This window comes from Aphis gossypii, chromosome 3, assembly GCF_020184175.1.
Source record: "Aphis gossypii isolate Hap1 chromosome 3, ASM2018417v2, whole genome shotgun sequence".
NCBI lineage: Eukaryota > Metazoa > Arthropoda > Insecta > Hemiptera > Aphididae > Aphis > Aphis gossypii.
Genome location: NC_065532.1, coordinates 51,529,851 through 51,556,491, shown reverse-complemented (window position 1 = coordinate 51,556,491; position 26,641 = coordinate 51,529,851). Strand labels below are relative to the sequence as shown.

At 26.6% G+C, this 26,641-nt stretch overlaps 1 protein-coding gene across 2 annotated transcripts in view; it reads right to left on the bottom strand.

The window, feature by feature from the left end:
• The window catches only part of LOC114119225 (head-specific guanylate cyclase), a 243,658-nt gene extending 217,556 nt beyond the window's left edge, over window positions 1–26,102 (bottom strand). The window contains exons 1-2 of one of the 2 annotated variants that reach the window (XM_027980726.2): window positions 25,974–26,102; window positions 12,797–12,939 (exon numbers count right to left, since the gene is read on the bottom strand). In XM_027980726.2, coding sequence (XP_027836527.2) covers window positions 12,797–12,916 — 120 coding nt within the window. In that variant the 5' untranslated portion in view covers window positions 12,917–12,939; window positions 25,974–26,102. Of the gene's footprint in view, window positions 1–12,796; window positions 12,940–25,832; window positions 25,923–25,973 lie in introns of those variants that run through there. The other variant, XM_050202563.1, reaches the window with a different exon arrangement.
• Between the last annotated feature and the right edge of the window lie 539 nt (window positions 26,103–26,641).

Below are 26,641 nucleotides of genomic sequence, written 5' to 3'. Positions count from 1 at the left end.
TAAAACAAACTTTCTGACAACTTCTTACTAGAGAATAAAAATTTGAAAATTTTAACAAAATTGTATAGGATATTTAAACATGAAATAAATATTTCTTTAGAAATAACTGTTGTTACATTAAGTTAATTTAATTGAAAACATATTCATCGCAGTAACTTAAAACATTCTATTGTAAATTAAATTATCCTCTTCTGTAAAAAAATAAATACAAATATAAATTACTAGACATTAAGGTTAAATTTAAGCTATTATAATCATATTTTTAGGAATCTTTCAAATATTTTATGTACACATAATGTTAAACATTTTTACGCTTGATCAAAAACTCGGAAATAAACCAAAACAGTTATTTTCTTCATAAGTTTTTCATGAATCAATTTAAAAATATCACAAATGCATGCACACAATTTTTCAGTCATTTGAAGTCTAAGATTTGACAAAATTGGATATTTAAACAAAAAATAATAATTCTTTTAAAGATTTTGTTATTTTTTATTTTGGTCAAAAATAGTAATGTTCTAGGGACTTGGAACATTTCGTCATTTCGTTTATTACTATTTTATACATACAATGCAATTTGAAAAAGAGGAAAGTAGGTAACCGCATTGTTTTATAATTGATGTAAGTGTACCTCAGTATTTTGTACAGGCACAAAAAACCATCCTAAGAGAAGATAATCTGTTATCCTATATTATTATTAATAACAATAAAATAAATTAATAATGTATTTTAAGTATATTTAATGATATATTTAAATAATTTATACTGCTATAAAAGTTATTTATTTTACTATTAGTAATACTTATGTTGAGTTAAATGTTTCAATTATATTTTATAATTATTGACTATTTTTATAATATAATTTATTTTGTTTATAAATATTTTAGACAAACTTAAAACCATGAACTTTAAATCGTTATACTATTATATTACGTCCATATTAACATAAATTAATAGCGATAATAATATATTATTTTATTATATTATATTATAATATTATGTTCTGTTATTGGAAAATAGTAGGTCAATCTATCAACTGTTTCACTAATTGTTATACAATTAAATTACAAATATACTTAGAATTAGATTGCCATACCGTGACGCTCAAACTCGTTTTTCGTAAGCAATGATTAATTATTGAATTTCAATTTAACACCTACATTAGAGTGACGTTTTAAATAACTAGGATACACTCAAAACTTACAATATAACAGAGAGAAACTTCTTCGGTCATTGTATGTATCTATAACTTAGTATTTTTACACCTTTATTAATTATATTTCTGTAGTTGCATATTATAATAAAATCGGTAATTACATGAAGGGTCTGTTGAAGCGTCAATTTAAATTTTTTTATTTTATCTTTATTTGAAAACATATTACTATTATACTTTATCATGCTAATACGGGTTATCTTGATTTCCATCGTATGAAGAGAATTATAAATTATAAATTTATAAATCAAATCAGATAAACAAATTAAACTCCAAAATCTGTTATTAATATTTATACTCTATCTATAGCTTAGAGTACTTACATCATTTTTTGGATGACAAAATATTTTGTCAATCTGTATAGTAAATCTATGGTATTTATATACTTTGAATGATCAAAATAAATGCATTTACAAAATTAAATAATAAATTATTTTCTCAAAATATTTATTCAAATTTATCATTTTTCATTCTTATAAATTATAGTATTGTGTTCATAAATAAATAATTTTATGTATAAATAAGATAAAAACAATAAAATTGTCAAGAGATTTATTCATGAAACATATTTTATTAAAATAAAATTGGTATTAAAATATTTGTCTTAATAAATTCCAACATGGAAATTTAAAAAGAAATATTTTATCTGTGAATCAATAATACATTTTGTATTATTTGTTAATAAATTAAACATTTATTTAATTTGTCAAGTAATTTCCAATATTAATTGCTTTTAAAAGACTATCTAATTTCATTATAGAAAAATAGTATAAATAAATAATATGTAACTAAATTTTTCAAGAGAAACTATTTATTTTTTTTTTTTATGTTTTTTATCGGTTATTATTATTATAAATTTCCATATTATTTATGACGTATATATGGTTAGTTACCTTTTATGTTTTTTTTTAATATATATAAATTGTATGTTTAAATTACATAAAATAAAGTAATTAATGATTATAACGTAATAACAGATATTTTGAGGAAATTGAACGGTATTTTGAAATGCACCGTTAATTTTCCAAAAATAAGGAATAGAGATCAATAAAACCAAACACGAACCAACGGTGGAATGCGAAATATTTGGTGGATGAATAGTACTCTAAGGATATATGAGAATTCTCCGAGGTACAATAAAACACAAAAAGAAATAACGAATGTTTTTCAAACAATACGCATAAATAAAAAGTAGGATTTTATGAATAATAGTATAGGTTTAAAAATGCATAAAATATAACACAATTATTGTAATATAAAAGTAAAATCTATACAACTTGAGGAATTATGTTTTTTTTATAAAAATAAAAAAAGTAATTTGTCTATCATTAGCCGATTAAATAGCCATGTAATAATTGTTTAATTATTTCTATTGATATCTATTTTAATTTTTAAAGTCTATAAAGAATTACTTGTTTAAAATTTTTAGAAACCGTATAAGATATTATATCACATAAATATATAACTATAGAGTATCAATATGTGGTATTAAAAATTCCAAAAATGTTATTTATCAATGATTATCTCTCTGAAATAGTCACTCCTTAAATAATTTTTATTTTATATACTTTATTATGTTATGTAATATTTCAGTACGACAACTTACAAAACAGGACGAAATTATTAGTAATACATTTTGAAATAAGTTCTTGAAATTTTTAACTTTTTCTTGATGTATTTACAATTGACATGTTATGTGTAAACTTCAACTTTTCAGGTTTATAGTTAACAGATAAAAATAAAATTGTTTTAACTCTTAAAATAATATTTTTTTAAATTGTATACGAAATGCTGATTTTTATTTTATTAAAACAAACTCGAATGATATAATTATTTACATAATAATAATTATTATAGTATTGAATAATTATTTTAATTTCTTTACTTTCATTTTAGATAGGTATCTAAATAAATTTTACATTTTTCTATGATATGAACTCTTTTCATTACCGTGCAATAAATTCATTTATGGTGAAATGTTTTTTTTTTAAATAAGTTAGCTATCTACTAAATATTTTGTTTTGTTTTTTTTTTTTTAATTTAAATATTTATAGTTAATAAACATGATTTATCCATTATTATATAGTACACTAGTATTGTGTTTAACACGGCACCTGTACGTGTATATTATGTTTTAATCGAAACCTCTCGTTATGTACACGTGTCTAATGTACATATACATTATATCATATTGGATACACAAAAATTACAATTAGCTAAATAATATAATAATATAATAAGTTATAAAAACTGAACTTTGAAATTAAAGTTCAAGTGCGTAACATAATACCATTGTTGTGTATCGTAAAACCAAATAGCGTAATTGATAGTATTTCTTAAATTATTACAATGATAGATCATATAAAATGAAGATCTTCAACTCATATTATTTCTTAAGAACAATACTGTATATAATATTAACTAATAATTTGATATAAATTATGAATTATTAATATGACTGACTCGATTGTTTTTTTTACGTATATATTTATAATAATGGATAGATATAAAATTATGATGTTCATGAAATGCAGTATTTAATCTAAATTGAACAAATTATGTTAAAATTATTTTTTCAAACGATATAATTATGATTTAAGATAATAAACTATACATTTTATACTTTATAGCCATGCATATTAAAATTGTCTGTCTTCTTATTACTACTAATATTGAAACAGTCAAAATTGATTTAATAATTTAATGTTACCTCTATCATAAATTATTAAATATATATACTCGTATAATATAAATATATTTAAAATAAATATATGTCTAGTATTATCTAGATTTTGTTAAAATATACTTATATACGTTTTTTGTTTGTTTTAGTCTTAGAATAAAAATATAATATGCATAAAATTATTCATAATTTAGAAAAAATACTAAGTGATTTAATAATATATTTAATTTTTCAGTATTATATACCAACAGAATTAAATAAAATAAGCAACAACAATCATTTAAGACTATAAATTTAATATAAATAAATCTTACAATACCAATCAAAAATAGGAAAAAATTGCTTTTGTTGATAAATTAAATTAATAATAATAAAAAAAAATTATTTATATTTTATATAGACACTATAATATAAGTATTTATATTCTGGCAGTAAAAAACACTTTTAAATTTATGTTATTTATGAATACAAACAATTATTATAATTCAAAACAATATTCAAACATAAATATTATAAGACAATTTCGTATAGCGAAAGTGTTTAATAATTTCCAAAAAAATAAAACAAGAATTCAAATATTGAATTAGAATAAAAGAATAAAATCCAATAACAGAAATACTAGGTACTCGAAACAGTAGTTTTATAACAAGTACTTACTTACGCAAATATGTTTGTAAACATGTCTAGGCTGATATGTGGTGTGAAAGATTTAAAAAGAAATCAGAAACTTTAAAAGTTAAAGGCTAAACTTTATGTGACATCGATTTCAATAGAACATTTTATCCGTTAGCTACATTTTGTTTCATTTTTTTATTTTCAAACGGATCAGTACCTATATTGTTTTTATTCACTCGTGGTTTAGGAGTTTATTTTCGAAATATCAACCAAGTTTTATTATGACCAGTCAGAGCAATAATTTATAAAATATAAATTCATACATATTTTATAAGCTATATGTATAGTCCGGCCATAACCTCTATTACCTAATACTGACACGTTCCTGATTAATATTGTAATTTAGTTTCAACATTTTCTGTCAAGCCTAGATATTATCATTAGTTCATAAAATTAATTGAATTAAGTACCTTATGTTTGCACGAACTTTCAAAAATTAGTACGATTTCTTGTACAAATACACCACAATTAGTTAGGTGCCTTCCTATATGCGCATAGTACACGTAGAACAAAACCATTCTTGTCATTAATTACTGTAAGACCACTAGGGTATTATAGGACCGCGATAATCAGGCCCAGGGTCGAAGTTGCTAATACACTTTACGCTGCAACCTCTTGTGTTTCACTGTGGATTCCAAATAGCCCCGCGGACTGACTAATGGCTGTTATTACCGCAGTAAAAGCACTAAACAAATCTCAAAGTGCTGCTTAAGACGACGACGACGTAGACGACGAAGATGATGATAATAATAATAATAATAATATGACGTACCTCGACAGCGTTATATTGCTAGTCATCTTTCAAAAAGCGGCGTCTAAAAACACGGCATCAGACGCTACACTTAAAGTAACCGTAATAAAACATTCGGTGGCTGAAGCTGGAACATGAGATGGATCCGAAGGTTAGGTGGTATTTATAGACGTGGTGGTGGTGGCAGTAGTAGTATATAGTAGTGTGGTATTATTTTTTGTTGTTGTAGTAGTATAGCCGTAGTGATAGTAGCAGTGGTATGAATAGTAAAAGTAGTAAATGGTAGTATAAAGAAAATATAAGACTGAGGTTATAAGACGGATAAAATAACACTTCCCCTAGTTTGGTTCACGGTTTAATACGCGAAGATATGTCCACGTGCGCGCCGTATACCGCTGTACATATGACGCCATGGCACTCGACAAGGATAATATAACCGATCCGCGTACTTAGTCTCCCCCTACCAAGAGATATTACACCTAATATATTATTGTGTCGCGCATATAAATATATAGAGAAAGTCCCCATAATATTATACCCGTTATTGGGTATAATAATTTACGCGTCATGCGAATCACCTATTTTATCACGGCCTATTTGTCTATTCAGATTTTAGCAATTATTTTTCGGTCGTCAGACGTCTGGGTATACCGTACACCGACGTGTTAAATAATATTATATACGACAATCAGATCGCTTGCGCCGGTTATCTGACTCTCAACACTAAAAGTATATTATATAATAACGTTTCCGTAGTCTCCACAACTGTTCGATGTATCGCGTTATCGTTAATTCTTCGTAAACATACGACAATCGGTATTAAAATATATTCTTAGACAGGTAATATTGAAAAAACTTCACTAAAAACTCTTTTTGGCATCGATGACTACTACCACGTACAATACGTTGTTCGAGGATCGACCCTGCACATGGTTTATAGTGAAATCCATTTTCGCAAGGATGTACGTGTGTATATACCTACCTACCATTTACTGCAATATTTATTATAGTTTAGTGTTCTCAGTAAAAGCAAACGTATAATACACGTATTACTGACGACGAAATACCTTCCTCAGGAAATACGAAGAATCCTTTAGCGACCGTATACGTTTTTAGAGAGTATATTGTAAAGTTTTTCGTGTTGAAATGATTAAGAGTACTAAGACAAAAATATATATATATTTGAGTCGTAAACAATTTACTAATAAACAATGCAACATGACAAGTATACAACTGCAGGAGATGTAGTAAACGCACATTGTTTAAAAAATAAATATTGAAAATAGAATTTTACCTATCATATTATATTATACTGAAGCAAATTGATTAATATTAATGTGTCGAGGTGAAGGATAAGAAGTTTTATAGAAGTTCGCTGGAACTAACTCATATTTAGACGAATAAGTTCAAAAATATGTAAGGTAGAAAAAACATTGCTTTACTATATTTAGGCTATAAATTTCTGAAGACGTTTCGCAAAAATCTAAATCAAAACTGTTATGAGATTTCTGTTAACTGTTATAACAGTTTGAAGTTTACGAAAAATATCAAACAAACGTGTGTAGACTTAAAAGCTACCATATTTTTAAGATGAATCGTACTACAGTTTCCAAATAAAGTGAAATCCTGTATGCTAAGTTTTGTAATTTAATGTTTAGTACTCTCAAAAACAGTTGTTTCGCTTCAAATATTTGACGGTAATATTTTCAATTCGACGTTAAGTGTTTAAACTTAACTGGAAATGACGATCGAATTATTAAAAAGAAGACATGGAAAATAAAATTATAACTCGATGAATATATATTATAGTATAATATTACATATATATATTTTATATGTATTATTTAGAAAAAGTAGATGTTATTATAGTATAATATTATTATTATGATCCATATTAGACTTAAGACAAAGTACAAGTAAGGTGTGTTTGCATAAACAACATAAACTTCTTTTCAACATCATATTTCTGAGAGATGTTTGTTTCTCTTGATAAACTTTTCGGGACGCTATGGATGTATGGTACAAGGAAAAAGTTACGAAACGAACGTTTTTGTTGAGCCGATTAGGAAATACATTACTATACGGTTAACTAAAAACTTGCCAGCCCAACTATTTTCTCATGAATATTTCATTTACGAATTTTAAAGAAATATAATAACCATTTATAGGCTGAAAATGCGTTTATAGTAAATAATTTATCCTATGTAAGATTTCTTCATTAACTTTAATGTTATTACATTGACAAGCCCTGTTCGTAACAGTGCCTATATATTATGATGAAATAAGTAATTAAAACTCCAGACTTCATCTACATATCTCGTGATAGGTATTATTCTACAACAAATTAACCACATTCGAACGCCTAAAAGGGCATTGTAACCAATGTCATTGCGAATAAACAACAGTTTTACATAATAATATTATAGTTATAGATGCATTGCTTATTAAGTGTGTACAATAATATAGATATTAAAAAATAATGACAAGACGCGTATCATATTTTTTTCTCATACTCATATCAATGCAGTCACGTAACTGCTCATAGTATTGATTAAGTCAGCCAATAGTGGGTATTATATGTCACGTACTCGCATCATTAGTTAATTTTTTGTTTATGTCCACTATAGTTGACGTTGACCAATTGCCTTATCAAAATAATATATCTTATTAAATTATAAATTTAAATACTTTCTGTTCATAAAAATATTGTAAATAATATTGAATTATTTATTGAAAATTCAAATTTATGAGATTATAATAAATGTATAATGATATATGGCTTCAGCCAGCAGTTTCATAATTTATTATTTTATAGGTAGCACAGTAAATTTATTATTTATTTCCGGAAAGATATCATCAGCGTAATGCTCTTTGATCAGCTATCTGTATTACTTGATGACAATTTTAAATTATAAATAAGTGTTCGTATGCAAAATATAAATAAATATTTTTGATATTTAAAAATTTATAATCAGATAAATAATACTACGAATATTTTTATTCATTCAATAAAAATATTAGTACAAAAATGGCTTAATATTGTTTCAATTTAATTTAGTTAATTAATTATTAATAAATTATACTTATTACAACGATTTGTAGTTTTTTATAGCTTATAAAATAAAAAATAATTTATAACATCTAATCACATTTCAATCTATCATTATACTCACACGTATTTTAAAGACATAATAAAACCATATTTTATAAAGTAAAGGAAAAATTTATGAAAATAAATATTATTCTTTATCTCTTTAAATATACTCATAGTTATCAACATATATATATTACTAAATCCATAATAGTTGGTATAAAATTCACTAATCTAATTAAAAAAGGTGAGCTTGTATAGAAAGAAACATTAGAATTATATTTAACGCTAGGTACACACGTTTTACACTATAACTCTAACCACGCCTTTTTTTTTGCTTTTTAACTACACTATACTCTCTCTACCAGCACCAGCACGTAAAGGACGACCTTTTTTTTCCCCACTATTATTCCTTTATTCCATATATTGATTGCGCACATGCCCTTTGTTAACGCAACAATAACAGACATTTCAGATAAGACCACCGAATCCTTAACCCCTAATATATCTAGCCAAATTAATGTTCTACGCGATTTATCAATAAAGTATAAAAACATGTGGGAAATCGCCACGATCGTGATAACAGCTTACAGAGATCACGTGCCTATTTTATGCTGTCCGTTTAATATTCCTCGACGAATAATATATGGGTAAGTTTGAAATAACAAAAAAACAAATATGAACAAACAAATGTATTTCAAGTAAAACTTTCATTAATCTGATATCATATCCTTTGAATGTATCTATTGTATCTACATACTCAAATTTATTTTGTGATAAAAATTATATTTAATCCATATCCACGATTGATTATAAATTTCAACCTATACATTTATATCCAACTAAACACGATATCCTATACTATATATTTTATTTGTGTTAGGTATTTAGTCGTTATTTTAAAATTGGTAATTTAATTATAATATTATATAAAGATAATAACTAAATACTATCATATATGATGAATTAATAACTTTAGTTTAAATGATATCCGCAGTAACAATACATAAGAATATATTAATATTTTAAAGTTAATATTATGCTTCATTCAATAATTGGAAGCCATGGGATTGAGATAAGTAACAATATTAAAGTTTTTTTTTTTTTAATGTACATTAATTTTATACGGTTATTTTTTAAATGAGGCAACCATACGTCATAATGATGCCTTTACAATAATTTTAATTAATAATGACTTTCTGGAAGGAAAATAAACTATTTTGCTCAATGTATGTGAAAACATAATTTTTTTTCATTAAACCGCCCGAAGGCATTTTTATTATAAATGTCAAATATATTGCTAAATATATTTGAAAGGTGTTTGTAATTAGGTTGATTTTGATAGATGTATACAACTCATAAGGTTCCCCTATAAGTTTGCCTCAGCTACCTAACCTAACCCAGCCTTAAACTAAATTATAATATAGCTAGATACGAAATATTTTGGTAAAATTACAAATTTTAACCTATGGAAATATAAATCAATATTAATAAAAAGCATTTTAAATATAATGTACCCATGAAAATACTATGTAGGTATGTGCATTTTAATTACTAATTAATATACGTAAATAACGTTATACTGTAGTAGGTAGATGTGTACAAGGTAACTATAGTTTCACTATATAAACTCTAATAATGTATGCATTATGCTGTATCATTGTACCTGTTAAAGTAATATATATTTTTTTTATTATTTCATAGTTTTTGCATCACATCAAAACATTGTTTAGCTTCAGGGTAACACTACTCAGCTCATCTATAATTAAATTGCTTATAATAAACTAACATAACCTATCATGGTTAATTATTTTGTTGTTATACATCACAATTCTCAGTAAAAATATTTTAATTAGAAACATACTAAATAGTGTCTTCTGAAAAATTAATAATTTAAATTATTATAACGATAGAAATGATAAAAATTTAATTTTTTCAAAAGTATTTTGTGATTTGGATTTTACAAAGAGTAAAAAAATACAAAAATATACATTATCTACAACTGTATAAATTGTTAAAAAAATGATAACCTTTATACATAATAATAATAATACATTCTTATACAAAGTACATTGTTATTAAACCACAGGGACGTCGGTGTGAGTATAACTCATCGGTTGGAATTAGGTATGCATAATCTTATATTTTTATAGTGTTATATACCTTTTCGTATAAATGGTAAATGCTTTTTAACATAATTTTTTTCTCATTTTCGACTAGTATATTATACTACTGCAGTCACGGAAACGACTCCGCATACATCCAACATGTTTATTGTGTGGTATTCACCGTCGTAACAATGTTACTCGGTATATTATATTATATACTCACCGTTTCCGCCACCCGTCGACGCGCAGCGTTAAAACTGTATATAGGTATAGATATTAAATGCAACGCTAACCTCTCTCCCTCTCACTCGAATTGTTCACCTGACGTCATTGTACATTTTGAAAATGCTTTTATTATCTATAACACGGAGTACACGTCATATAACATAGGAGTAAATATTGTGCACCGCGAGCTTTGAAAATTGAAACGTCATATAAGAACTACTACACCGCCGTGGTAATCCGGTACAGAATATCATATTTTATAACAGCGTTAGGGGTGGCGAATTAATTGTAAACAGTTTTCTTCGGCGTTTCGATTAACCTACGATGAACGTATCTAAGGTACCTTAGTGTACAACACGCACCGCTCAAATCTAACAATGTATTATCACTTTTGGGCGGTACTCTTTTCGCCCAAAAATGACCCTTCGCTTTTTGCCCACGTCTCTTTTCGCCCAAATATTTTAAAACTACTTTCCCTTTTCGCCCAAGAATATTATATAGCACTTTTCGACCAAATTTTTATAATACACACTTTGGGAAACACTTACTTTAAATTATTTATATTTAACATAATAATAAATTTGTTATATTTAAATTATTTATTTGAGTTAATTAGTACTTATTAATTAGTATATGTCGTTTAACTATCCTATTTAATATTGTATTAACACAATTTTGATGATTTATACTTTTGATAAAAATTTACTTATATTAAATAAAAATTATATTAATGTACAAAAACATAATACATTTTTGGAGAGTAAGAGAAGCCGCCTCCTCGTGGTACTCTCTGAGTAATGCTAAATGGCTTTATAAAACTAATTAACTCAAATAAATAATTTAAATATAACAAATTTATTATTATGTTAAAGATAAATAATTTAAAGTAAGTGTTTCCCAAAGTGTGTATTATAAAAATTTGGTCGAAAAGTGCTATATAATATTCTTGGGCGAAAAGGGAAAGTAGTTTTAAAATATTTGGGCGAAAAGAGACGTGGGCAAAAAGCGAAGGGTCATTTTTGGGCGAACGGGGTCTTGCCCTTAAAATAGTACCTATTTTACGGCGTGTCATCGTTATCGTCGTTTATTTTTGGGTGTGCAAAGCACGATTTTAGTGACATTGTGTAAACAGTAAATGCATAAAGGTAACCGCCGTGCGTTCGATTTAAAACCGTTAATGAATATGCCTTCCGGGATAAGTATATATCAAAACGTTCAACAATAAGTGTAACCCCATATAATGGGTACAACCAGAGTTGAGCTGCATATTTTAGCTAAAATTCATGCATGTGTATTAGTTTAACTAAATTTTTGGGCTCAAAACCCAAATATTTCTAACTTTCGATATTTTTAAATTTCACTTTTGTCTTAATATAAGTCAAGTTATAAATTCTCGATATTTCAAGATCGCAAAAACCATTTAGACACATTATTTTTCGTTTTTTAATATTGATCTCTAAAACATTTAATAGTAAATATAATCTTTTGATTCTTTACTACGATTTTAAAATCATTAAAGTCGATATTATGTCTATTTAAATATTAAAATAAATAAGTAAAATTTTAAAACGATAAATCGAATATCGCATACAATTTAATGAATGTCTTTCATCACCTGCCGGCTGTATGTTTTGATTTTACTAATAAAAAAAATATTGCTAACTCAAGATTTCAAAACCAGTAATATGTAATATTTCAGTCAGTTACTATAAGTTTAGATTTAAACGTCAATAATACAGTAATAAAATTATTATAATGAACTCATTTAAAAAACTTTAACTTATTTTTTTTTTCATCACAATACAAATGTAAATCCACGATAATATGATAATATGATGATGAATAGAGAGATACGAATAAGCAATAATATTTTGTACATTAAGTACATTTTGTTCTATGTGCAACAATCATAGTTGTGTACAAAACGAATGAACTATTTTTTATACTCGTTCGCATGCGTATACACAGTATATAGTCACTATATACAATACGCATTGCGCGTATATTGAACAAAAATATATTACTACACAATTGTCAATATTGTACTCACCGGCGGCGAAGTAAGAGTTCTGACAGCTTCGCTAAGATGCTTCAGATTCAAAGGTTGCTGTTGTTCAGTCTGTGTTACGTTTGCTCTCGGTGGACCACGGGAACTGAACGGGCAAAACATCTTTGCAATTTCGACGACTAAATCTGTATCAAAAATATTAATTAACATTTAATTTACAAATGCAACACAGAAAAATTAATTTTTATAATATTTATTACAATATAACTACTCATATTGTTTTGGACATTTAGAGGATGATGATTTGAAGCGATGTATAAGACTATTTTATCTCAACGTTAGTTTTTGCCTCACCAGCAGCACTGTAGTTACAGTGACTTACATATTATAGTAAATTATAAGCCAGCCAACGGAAAATCGTACTAAAAAACTGAAGAAATAACGTTGGTTTCAAGTTCAAGAAATAATGATAAAAAAATAAAAATAAATTACAGAACATTATTACCTACATTAGATAGTTTTAACTGGAAAAAAGTTGGCGGTATGCGCGTTATTGTTTTTACAATTATTTCTAAATGTTACCGTGCTCCGGTACCGGCAGCAAAAATGATGAATATTGCAGTAGCTACGTACTATAAATTACAATTTGGTGATCGACCACGTTTATAGCAAATAATTATTATATATTACACAATAGTTATGAATTGCTAAACTTTTGTTTGTTAATCGTCTTGACGTCGACGATGATTATATTATACAGACTCTATAGTCTATCACTTGACATTAAACAATATATGATGACTTCCCCATTTGCTTATGAAAATTAATGAATAATTATTTTTGATTCAAATAATATTATACTGACTTGACTACTATTGTCTAAACTTTACAATTTACATATTACAATGTGTAATTATCATAGTTTCTATAATGAAATCATCACGGTTATTATCTCATAAATCCGTAGGTAAATTATAATATGTATTATTCACGTGAATAAGCAATAACGATTATTGATTTTGGTTTTTTTTTTAACATTGTCGCGAGTATACCATGAAATACTTATTTTTACAATTTGAAGAGGCGTAAAAACCGTAAATGGATTTATATATATTTTTATTTTTTTGTATCTGTTCGTCACGTTTTGAAACAGGAAATAGTGCAACAGTCCTAAAAATGGAGAGTGATATTTGGTATTGAATTAAATCTGGTTGGTACTTTGGGACATAAAAAGTTCAACAATTTTAATACTTTTAGGTTAGGAAAAATCTAACAAAAAAACTACAAAAAAGTAAGAATATTTAAAAGGAGAACACTGCTTTTGTAATTTTTTTTTTATGTAATGCAGAATGAATAAAGAGACCTAGACGTGTTCCTAATGTTAACTTAATATTTACATTAGTATTTATAGTCATTATCTAGTTTAAAAAATATATTGCTATTTTTAGTCAATTTAAAATTTTTTAGTATTTTTGCTCTTATTGATAAGAACAATTTTATTTCTCATTCAACATTTTTGAACATTTATGAACTGTTATGATAGCAGTTCATAAATTTTAAAAATGTATTGTGACAATATAAATAATCGTTAAACATTCAAATTTTTATGTAATTAAATTTTTATTAAATTCCTATTGTAATTAACGATTTTCCCTAAAACAATCTAAGTTATTTGTTTTAATTCAAAATAAATGAATCATAAAAACTACAAACACAACATTCCACTACAAATGAAATATACAATAAAATATATTTATACTAACTTGTATGCTGTTTAGATCATGAATTTTTCCTCATAAAATTATACGGTACTTAAATCGGTATTATAAATTAATAAAACAATATAACATATTATAAAATATTTTAGATTAAAATTAGAAGAGTATACAATATCGGTGATGCACACTATGGGGGAGGAGAGAGAAGGTTTAGAGAACAAAACCCTTTTTCCTAAATGTATTCTTTTTGAAAATATATCTCTACAAAACTCCCCTTGCCACAAGTATTAGCAGTATGTAAATTTTGAGAACACAATTATTAGCTTAACCCCATAAAAAATATTCTGTGTGCATCTACTGCAGTGCCATATAAAATATTATTAGTTATATGTTTATATTGTTATAAAATATCCTTAAAATAAGAGCCTTTATTTCGTTTCCGCTCAGAATTGTTTTTTGTATATAATCACATTTATCATATTGTATTTAAATTTAATTCATCCATTAAAGTGACCTACTCAATGACGAGATGCACTTGAAAGCTTCTATACGGCGTAGAGGGTTTCCTGTTTTTTTTTTATGTGGTTTTTACATTTTAATACTAAAATTAAACTTAAAGTTATAATTACTCATCACATTAACTATACCTTTATATATAAATCGCATATTTAGTTACATATCTTGTTATTATTTTTATTTTGTTAGTTTGGAATATTTGATAATTCAATGTTATTGCTGAATAAATAAATGCATACAATAAAAATCAACAGCTGTTATGTTAAATTCATTATAATTGTATATTTAAATTTTTTTACAAGAAAAAAAATATTTTAGTTATTTAGAAACAAAATATTTTCCAAAAAAATAGTCCCAGTAGATTATAAATGGTGCAAAAATGACCATCCCCAAAGGCGCGACACATTAACGATAATTAAATAAAATTAGAAGCGATTTTTTTGTCAATGTTTATTTTTACCACTTAACACAATTGCATTATGTACCATACTTAACAAATCGTGTAACTTTTCAACATCGTAACGTCGATAGACGTGCGGTATCGTGGTAACCGGCTGCCAAACGCTCGTTTAATATGTCATTGCGTACGATTAGTATTAATGGAAACTGTAAAAATTCGAACTCATTTCAACGTGATGAAGGGTGGGCTTACAACACGTAAGTGTTTTACGATGTTCACGAGTAAAGTTTCCGTGAGTTAACGGAAGGTTATCAGCAGCATTGATGCGGTAAACAGAAAACTTGTGGAGTTAGAAAAAAAATAGAGGAACAACAAATCGACTAACAATAAAGATAATAGTATAATAAATGATCAAAATACTATACCACCGAAAAAATTAAGTAATACTCTGATCTTTCGTACATTTTCGTTTAACACCTCGTGACCCGTACTCTAAAGCGAAGAATCTTACAAGTCAGTGGGTAGACCAAATAATCGGTGGCGGCAAACGTATCGTCTTAACAACCGTATACTCAGTACACGTTACAACGGTAACGACGACATCGACAGGTGTCATGGAAGCATCGACGATATAACTAGAGTACACTATGTGAAAAATACAACGACTGAGTGGGTGGTAATTGTGATTTTCGAGGTGTACCAATTTACTGTGGAAATTTCCATTATGGTCCACGGTTAAATATGTCACGGATGTGTGATACCTACCTCGGAACAAGATCAAGCGCGTAACTTTGCCAAAATGTCACGCTGTCATTCGCACGGCCGACTGTAAAGGCGCGATGACGTTGCGATGAGCTTCGGTTACGGTGTCCGACCGTAATGATGTCGACGTCGAACCACAGAATAGATTAAATCAGAATGGAAACTCTGGCCGCCTAAATTTCAGCCCACCATATCGAGATGGATGGTCACTGAATCTATTATGTGATAATATATATGTTTTGTTTCACTTATAAATTAAAAAATTGAATTGTTTCAGCCCTTAAAATCGGTTTTTTCTCGAATCAACCGTCCCTGGTAATATAAGTTAGTTAACTTCATTCGAAGACGAAAAATGTATTTTTATAGTTTGTAGTTATTTTTACGTGTTGTTTTTTTTAACGATTTTTGGACTGATAAGCCTTTTTGAAATTATGGCCGACCGTATTTTTGGACGGTCGTAAGAACCGCGTATTTCTTTATCAGTTTCCATTCATTTTCATTTAATCTATTTTATGGTCGAATACCGTTAGGCTATAATTTAATACTTCACAACAACAACAAAACTCGCGATTCTTAGTAGATCCGAATACACGATATTTTCGAATTTTTTTTTTTCGATTATTCGTAAATCCAATATAATGTTATCGTTCGTAACTCGTGTTTGACCGTTTTCTGATCACACGCAAAACGAAATGTCTGACTAACGAGAATCACCTGCAACGGTGAAAAATGGCATGCTGTTGAACGGTCATACTCCGGATGAAGAAGATTGCGCTTGGGTTCACAGGAAACGTAACTTCAGAGGCTGGGACATTCGGAAAACGGTTCTAACGATTGCAGCGACAGGTGACTCGACAAAGAGATGGTCGATCTGTAGACGGTGCTAACGTGTGTCGGTGTTTTGTGTTTCACTGACGTTGAATCGTTTGAAAACGGTTTTAGGCCAACGGCATTTTTGATTTTGAGTAGACGTGAAAATATGAATTTAATATTCCATGCCAATGACAGCGTACAGCCTGCTTAGATATTTACATAAAACTGTTGATGGCTGCAAACCATCTGTAATGTGTATGCTGTAGGACATAATATGGCGTAATAATAATAATATATAATAATAGAATGTACCTAATCATCAAGGTGTACTATTATAGAACCATAATATTATATACATAATATGAGTAAACACGCGATAATAGTAAAGTTATAGGCATGTATTTTAGTAATCGCAGTTATATTATACAGTTTCACGACTTCACAACTCATAACTTTTACTATTACATTGTGTTAACAAATTAAAAATAGGTACTTGAACATTTGAATTATTTAAAGCCATCAAGTGTTTCAATCGTGAAACTTTCTGTCATATCTTTTTTCATTGTTATTATCAGTAATTCACTATGAATAAATAATGTTGTGTACCTACTTCAATAATGTATGGAAGTTAATAAATAATTGTAGTTACTAGTATCAATGTAATTTTACTCGAATCGTCCTGACTCTATATTATTTTACATATCGTACTCACATATTATTTGTTAGGTACATTCAAAAGCAAATAAAATACTTGATTTTTTCACCGAATATATTTTATACGTGCTTATTGCAATATTAGAGTCCAAAACCATTTAATTTTTTTTAATTTTTAAATAAAAATAATGATTATATATTTTACTGTATAAAATATTGAATTATAAATATTAGTAAACATAAAAATTTAAACGCAGTGTGTTAATTATCTAAAAAATAACGTATCGTTATTATCGAACATTTTATGAATTCGAATAATAATAAATAGCTCAATGCAATATTTTAAATTAATTATTAAGAACCTGATGTGAGTTTTTTAAAATTTTTAAAAAGTTTTTAGTGAAAATAATTATTATTATGTTTAAAAAAAATAGATCTATTTTAATTTAAACTTCTAAATAGTTATGGATAAATGTATTTATATTTTAAACTTATCTTAAGTTTGAAGTGATGAAACTTAAAATCAAAATATATTGTATTTTCTTTACAATACTCTTTAAAATACAAAACTCATAAGATCTAAATACACATTGATAAAATTACAAAAATAAATATTTACTTTTTAGGAGTTGTATGATTATTTATTAAATTAAGTATGCATATTTTAATATTTCATAATATTCACAGCAACGGATAAAATATTATTAGTTCACTAACGCATACATAATATTTATTAAATAAATTTACTTGATTAACGTATTTAATATATTTTTCAAATAACTTTTATCTATATTATAATTATATTATACTATTATATTTCATTAAATTATTTCAAAGTTTACTTCTGAATCACATATATTTAACTAAATTAAATTGGATTTTTTTTCAAGTGTACCATAATATATTTAATAAATATAATTTTATTTCATCATAATAACTTACTACCATTTGAGTAATACCGGAAGCAGTTAATGTGATACGTCAATATTATTAATTAACATTGCAACATTCAACTGAATTTACATTAAGTTACTTGACACTAGCTTCTATGTTATATCAATTAGATCATACTCAACTGTCATACGAGTATTGTGCCTACATGATGCATGTGCATTTTAGTGCATTAGCCATTAAAGGTACTAATAGGCAGGTTATCATAGTTCAAATTTAACATGAAATTTTACCCATAGCTATTATACAAATCTCTATGATTTTAATTCCATTATCTCTCACTCTCTTCCTTTTACTAACAGAGACACCAGCGTATAGGGATACACTCAATCTTAAATCTAGTTTTCATTATAGGCATATTATAACAGATTATGTTTGTATAACACGCATACTGTTTTTAATTAGTTAATTAAAAAAATTACATATAATAATGGGAATTTAAGAGATAATTTATGTAAATACAAAGCTTTGACTTAAACTAATTAATATATTATTAATGTAAGATATATTTTCAGCACATGGTTATGTTTTATAAGGCACACTCTCAAATATTTAAAAACACACAAGATGGCGCAAGTAGAATAATACGTAAGTTTATGCATTTTTATTACTATTATTTATTGTTTTTGAGACATATATCAATAATGATAATTGCAGTTTCTTAGATAATAATGATTGCCCAGGAATAACAAATAAAGTGGCAAGCATAAAATAAAACAAAAATATTTACGAAAATTCATATTTTACGATAAAAAATTTAAACAGAAAATTAAATTAAATTTTTCGAAAAATATCCAATGCCCAAATTATTCTCGACTATTTATCAAATACTTCTGTAATATTAAATTATTAAGTAACGATTTGTTTGGTGTAGGTACTAAAAGTATTTTAATTCAACAAAAACAATATTCTTCTTTCCGTTATTATTGTAATATTATATAACAAGATGTATATTGGACATTTATTATTATAATATAATTTCGTAAATGATATTATATGTGTGTCGTTTTGGTTAATCGCTATTTGAACTGCGCAGCGCCAGAGCTTGGCGGTGTAATTTGCATGATTTATGTGTCTGGTGAATATATCGTTCCGGGCCAATGAAACGCGGGTGGTGGTGGGCGGACGTAACACATGCGCGCGTGCTGGTGGAAATGGGCTAACGATAATTATTCCAAATTAAATTGTAATACTCGGTGAACGGAAAATTACTACAATTACTACAAATTCTACATAAACAGTGATTCGTCTTACTTCTACCTTTACCTCGTGTGGCAAAATAACAATAAAATAAATGTCGAATGTTTTATTAAAACAAACTGTACGCAGTAGAACTAGCTAGATTATATTATTTAAATATTTTTTAATGTATAAATTGACCATTCTCACAATTTTAAATCAAAAAGTTATAATAGAATTTTAACAAATCCAGCGTTTTTCTTTTTAAAGTACTTTTTTTAGGTGAGAATTATTTGACGGATCGGTCTTATAAATGTGTTTTTTATAAATTTATTTAAAAAGTTATTTATAAAAATTGTGATAAACTTTAAATTCACTAAGATTTTGGATCAAACTTTTTAAAACTACCGACAAAAGTTTCTGGAGAAAAAACGTTTTGTGATCACTTTGATATCGATTATTGCATGTAACAAAAAGTTATATGCACGTTAGTTAATATTTAAAATACTTAAATTCCATAATTATTTTTATTTTGAGACTATCTAACGGATTATCGTTTTTTTTGTTAAGTTAGATAAATCTACATGGAGACTATCACAATACAAACTCCAAAAAATGTATAAGCTTTATATTTTATTTATGTTTTAAAGTGAATTATGATGGTTTTAAAACTGTTGTATTGTATGTACTGAACTTTATATCGCACTTTGAAATTAAAATATTAATAAAAGATTTGTTAATATTCCTATTTCTAAATTTTATGATTGGTCGTTTACTCTGGTAATTAAACTAACAACTTAAAATTGGTTCTGCTAAACGTAAATTTACAATGTTTTATGGTTGTAAGAGTGAGATAACACTTTCTGGTGTAGCGTCCTCTTAATATGATATTGGCTATTACAACAAATAAAATAATTACTATAAATAATTAAGACAATTTGTTTTTAAAACAAGTAGAAACATAAATTCACTATTAATTAATTTAATAAATTATTCATTAATTATATTAGGTATATTAAGATTATAAATAAAACTGTCTCCGGTTATTTCATAAGTAATAATTTTGTGTTAAAGACATTATTTATTATTTATTAGTTACCTATTATATTAAAATGATTTACTTGTATCTATGAAAACAGAACTTCTCTATTTAAATTTTAAATAGTTTTAAACAAAAGATGAATAACAAGTTTATAATATTTTGAGTCTCTAACTTGTCAAAAAAAATAAAGCTTCCTGAAAACTCTATATTTGACAGATTATAAATTAGTCATAACAATTTTTCCGAAGTAAATAATTAATTTTGAGCTCTGAAATGTATAAAATTACCATCTTATTTACTCAAATAATATTATCTTTAATTTTACTAAGCCGTAAATAATTAAAAAGTTATGATGATAATTTAAAAAAATATTTAAAATTTTATTATAATATAATAATTATGTTAGAGAAAATTAAATTTTATAAGCATTTAAATAATTAATAAAAAATTAAGTGAAATAATAGTTTTATGTCACGTTTATTTGCTTATTATTTTTGTTAAAAAACATTAAATGAAAAGTTAATTTATAAATATTCATCAAATTCTGTGCTATGACAATGGTAACACTTAAAAAATAAAATTAGATAAGATATAGCACGGTATAAAAGTAATCCAATTTTTTTATTAACTTGTTCGTACCCAGACATTGCATAACACGCAAAAATAAAATAAAAATTTTATGAAGAAACATGTATCACCTATTGCGAGGCCGTAAATAATTAAAAAGTTATGATGATAATTTAAAAAAATATTTAAAATTTTATTATAATATAATAATTATGTTAGAGAAAATTAAATTTTATAAGCATTTAAATAATTAATAAAAAATTAAGTGAAATAATAGTTTTATGTCACGTTTATTTGCTTATTATTTTTGTTAAAAAACATTAAATGAAAAGTTAATTTATAAATATTCATCAAATTCTGTGCTATGACAATGGTAACACTTAAAAAATAAAATTAGATAAGATATAGCACGGTATAAAAGTAATCCAATATAATTTTTATTTTGTGTAAGTAGTTGTAATTTCCTAATATTTTTTTGGCTATTTCAGCATTAAACGGGGCTAGATTCATATAAACTTATACATCGTTTTTATCATAACTGATTGGAAAGTGTTCATCTTATCGTGTTTGATATTAATGATTTAAGTATCTAACTTTATGAAATTATTATATATAATACATAACATACTATAATATATTAAATTATAATTGTTACTTTTATATTATAATAAAAGCAAAAAAATATAGATCTAAATATCTATTATCGGCTGAACCGTATTGTTGCTTGGTGTGCAATAATTCTATGTTCAAAGACGGACAAATTTTAAAATTGTATAAACTACTAGTTTATATTATTATAGTTTTTATACATCAATAGTTACAGGTATATTATGTATAAATAAAATATGCATTTGGGTCTTTTCAACGGTTTTACTTATGAATATTGAAATACTTTTTAAGTAGTAAAAACGCATATTACAATTCAAACTATTATACTTACTTCTTTCCATTATGAATGTCTACGAAAGTCGATATAATAGAAAATAACATATTCTCTGATTTAGATCATTGTAAATGCATTAGTATACACTTGACTTTATGTCGCGTATTATTGGGAATGTCAATTGATTCTCCGCGAACAACACCAAGAACTATTAAAATATTTATTTAACATGATCGTGTGATATAATATATTATTCCGGGAAATTTTAATAATAAAACTACATTCGTTTGGTATTTGTAACGAAACGCATTCAACAAAGACTTATGAATAGCATATTAAAATAAATAGCGTAGACTAGCTGTTAGAGATTTAACGAAAACCACCATATACATACAAGCCATTTATACGACAACTCATATTTTGCACACTTAGCAACAACCCTATTGTACCACTTACTCTCTCTTCGACTCATTGGTATTGCTAAATTAAATTTAAACAAATAACGTGGTAAAACCATAGTCTCAATAATCTGCAGTTTCGGTGTTATTATTTTGTTTCAAAGTGAACTGTGTTGAAACAATTTAAAAAAATTAAAATTGATAGATTTAATTTGATTTTTCTAAAATTAACAACATCTAACTGAATAATGGATATATTTTCTAAATCTCGTATTATGTGACACGGAGTTCTTGATTAAGAAAATAACTACCTATTAAGATATTTAACTACATAAGTTATATTATTTTAGTATAAACTATTTTTCTAACCTTATAGAAATATAGACCATGGTCTACTTTTAGCGTTATCTCAAGCACGTAAAAATGTATTTAAATTTTACGTTATGCGATTCACTTACTTATTTAAACAATTACATAATATGATCTAATATGCCTTGTTATATTCACTATTTGTAACTATAATACAGATTACTTTTCATTAGGTTCAGATATTTTTTCACTGGGATTATTTACTTCATTTAAGTGTAAAACACCATTTCCCGAAAATAATAATACATTAGTTAACATTTTTATATGTGAAAAAAGCTTATCATTTATTTAAAAACTAAACAGTTTTTAAACTATGGTTTTAAAAATAAAACTTGTTTTTCTACAGTGAAATAATACAAGCCAAACAGAAAAAAATGTTTTTGAAATGTTTTAAATAATAAATTACCCCATATTATTTTTTTAAATTTATAATTGATTAACTTTAAAAAATATTTAAATATAAATATCAAAATACATATTATTTATTTATTTTTTTTTAAATTAAATTGAATAACATTGAATTTTGTACAGTTTTAGAACGTATACTTTTAAATGATTAAAAATCCAACATCATTATAAAATTATAATTAATTTGTTATGTTTTAAGAAGTTTATTTATTAAACAACTATTCAAACTTCTAAATAATCGTAGAATGCTTTATATTCACTTTCTCCAATAACTTTGACTTGAGTTTTATTATTCAGTTAAATGATTTAGAGATTTAATAGTAAATGATAAAAATCACAAACAATCGACTTACCTAAATTTATTATTTAAATTGTTTGATGTATAAAGATCAAACGATTATTTTTTTTATACATAAATCTTAATTTTAACATCAACAAACAATATCTTTTACTTGACAAATATTTTATAATTAAAAATATGAAAAATTGATGGACGTTTTTAGATAACGGTAGTTATAATATTGTGATTAGTTATAAATTCATTGTTCGACGTGCACAGGTGTTTCTTATGCCAATATTGGCAATATCACGTTTTGGCTATTTACGCATATATACTTACAATATTATGCAATGTTTTACACATTTAAAATGCACGGAATATTTTTCTTTTACATTTTACTTTTTAATGAAAATCATCGTTTATAGTGCTTGTAGAGAAGCCACAGGTGCCTGATTAAAAACTATCGATATAGTTTGTGGGTAAATGTAAAATTGATCAAATCATAACATTGCAATCTATAGATATGTTTACACAGTCCTATACTACGAATCGGCGAATAAAAACATATTAGGGATAATCTGTAATAGTTATACGTGGAGGAGATATAGATTACTTAGTATTATATGATATGGACCGAGATTGTAAATATAAGAATAATAAAACTAGATAATTTTGCACAACCATCGTATGTGTGCCATTATCGTACATATATTATGGGAAAAGCGCATATAGGCGTAACAAAAAAAAAAACAATAAAACAAAAGTGTACAACATTAATGGGACAGGCATTTTGCGGTTTTTCGATGATTACTGTAAAGTATAGTTTTTATTAAAATGTATAAAAAATATTTCCATTATTTTTGTAATAATAAAATAATTGAAATTTATCAAGCATTATTAGTTTAAGCCCTCGCTTATTAATTATTATAGGATGCGCATATAATTATAATATATCGTTATATTGGTCTATTAATTATCATATAAAACTTTCGGTGAAATACAATCAACGCGGGGTAAAATAAAAATAAAGCTGTGACCAAATATTTCTAACAGAAAATTATTCATGTTTTCCAAGTGAGAAAAATCATCGTCGAATCATCGAGCTAGGAAGCATCCAAGAAGGTAGGAGAAACACGATTTATGTAGTCACTGTGGACGGAGCAGTTTTGAAAGGTGTAAATAGGTATTAGATCGGCGGTGACTGGTGAGGGTTAAGTTTACAGTTTGTGTTCTCGAAATGGGGTACATGAGTAGGAATAATTCGAGAATCCACGTGCCGATATAACCTATAATGCATGTATAACAACTCTAAATAATTTACCATTCATAAGAATATGAATCCACGAAATATCTGAGAAACCGTACCACGACCAACAACGATTTTAGTGAAAATGATATTCAGTTTGAGATGATCGTGATAAAATCGTGAGGCTTATAAGAAAATCGGGGTAAGTAGCGTACTAAAGGAAGATTGTCTATACCCGATTCGAGGCTTGTTTTTTTTTTAAATGACTTTTTTTTTCAATTAAGATTCACTGTATTTCTAGATTTAAAGCCTTCCTGTTAAAATTTAATCGTGAGTACGTCACTGAACAATGTTATGCCCTCAACTCCATTTTTGACGTTAAAATATGCACACTCACACATATATACATAATATATACCCACTATTATACGATGCGTGAAATATATTCTATCGGCGAATATATTGTACGATAAAATTTATTTTAAAAATAAACATAGTATTACGTGAACGAGGATTTTTATTAGAAAATGTTATCTATAAAATAAACTAGAGCTTTTAATAGATCGTCTCTATAATATACTTAAACGTTATACAATTTCACTAAACTGTTTAATTTATACTTATATAATATAATGTCATCGATAATGACGTATACTATATATTATAATATACCTGTTATCGCTCTCTGCCATAGAGAAAGTATTGAGAAAATTGTATTTTTACGTGTAAAAAAAAAAAAAATTATCGCTGTTGTTGTTACCAACTATATCGAAATCAATTTCATATTACCTCGCCGAAAAAAAAAATAATAGGTAATAATAATGATTTGATTTCGCCCCTCTACAGATTCGGCTGCGGGACTGCATTAGAACTCGCTACTACCTATACTCACGACTATCGTTTGAACGGAATTTTTTATTCGATGACGTTTTTTTGTCGGACATTATTACGATGCATGATTATACCGCTCTACAAATCTATACGTTACACAACGTTATAATATAATATTATGGGTATTGTGCATATACGTTACCTGTACGGCAGCGGCGGCGACGTTGATTCGAGTGACCATGCGGCAATCACGACAGCGGATCGAACCGAGACCAGCGGACGTACGACCGTACATGAACCATTCGGCAGCACACTGTTTTTCGAAACGCGCGGGCGGGCAGGCGGCGGCGGCGGCACGACACCCGTCGTCGGCGTTGCGCCGGTCCCCTGCACCACCCAGCCAAACAGTTGTTGTCGGCGTACGGAGCGTGTGGGCCCACCACCGCTGCAACCCCGTTTTACCACACTATACCTTATTCCGTAGTTTTGGACGACGGACACGTGTGACTATAATAATAATAATAATAATAACAATAATAATATAATATAAATTATTAAGGGTAATTCGTCGTACATGCACTTTTACCCTCCCCTCTGTACACCGCCGATGTAATGCGTTTGTTCGAGTTTTCGATTTCTTTAAGTAGTGTATACCTCGTATTAGGGCTTAGGACCGTATTTTGGATTTGACTTAAAGGAAAAATACAAACCTTTTTATTTTCCCAGAATCACCATTTTTTTTTTTTTTACCTTAAATGAATTATTACATTTTTACATTTATTATTAACATTTTTTTCCGTGATTTTGATTATCCAAATAGGTTAGATACCTATCAATATATGAGTAATTATTCAGATAGGTCATTGAACT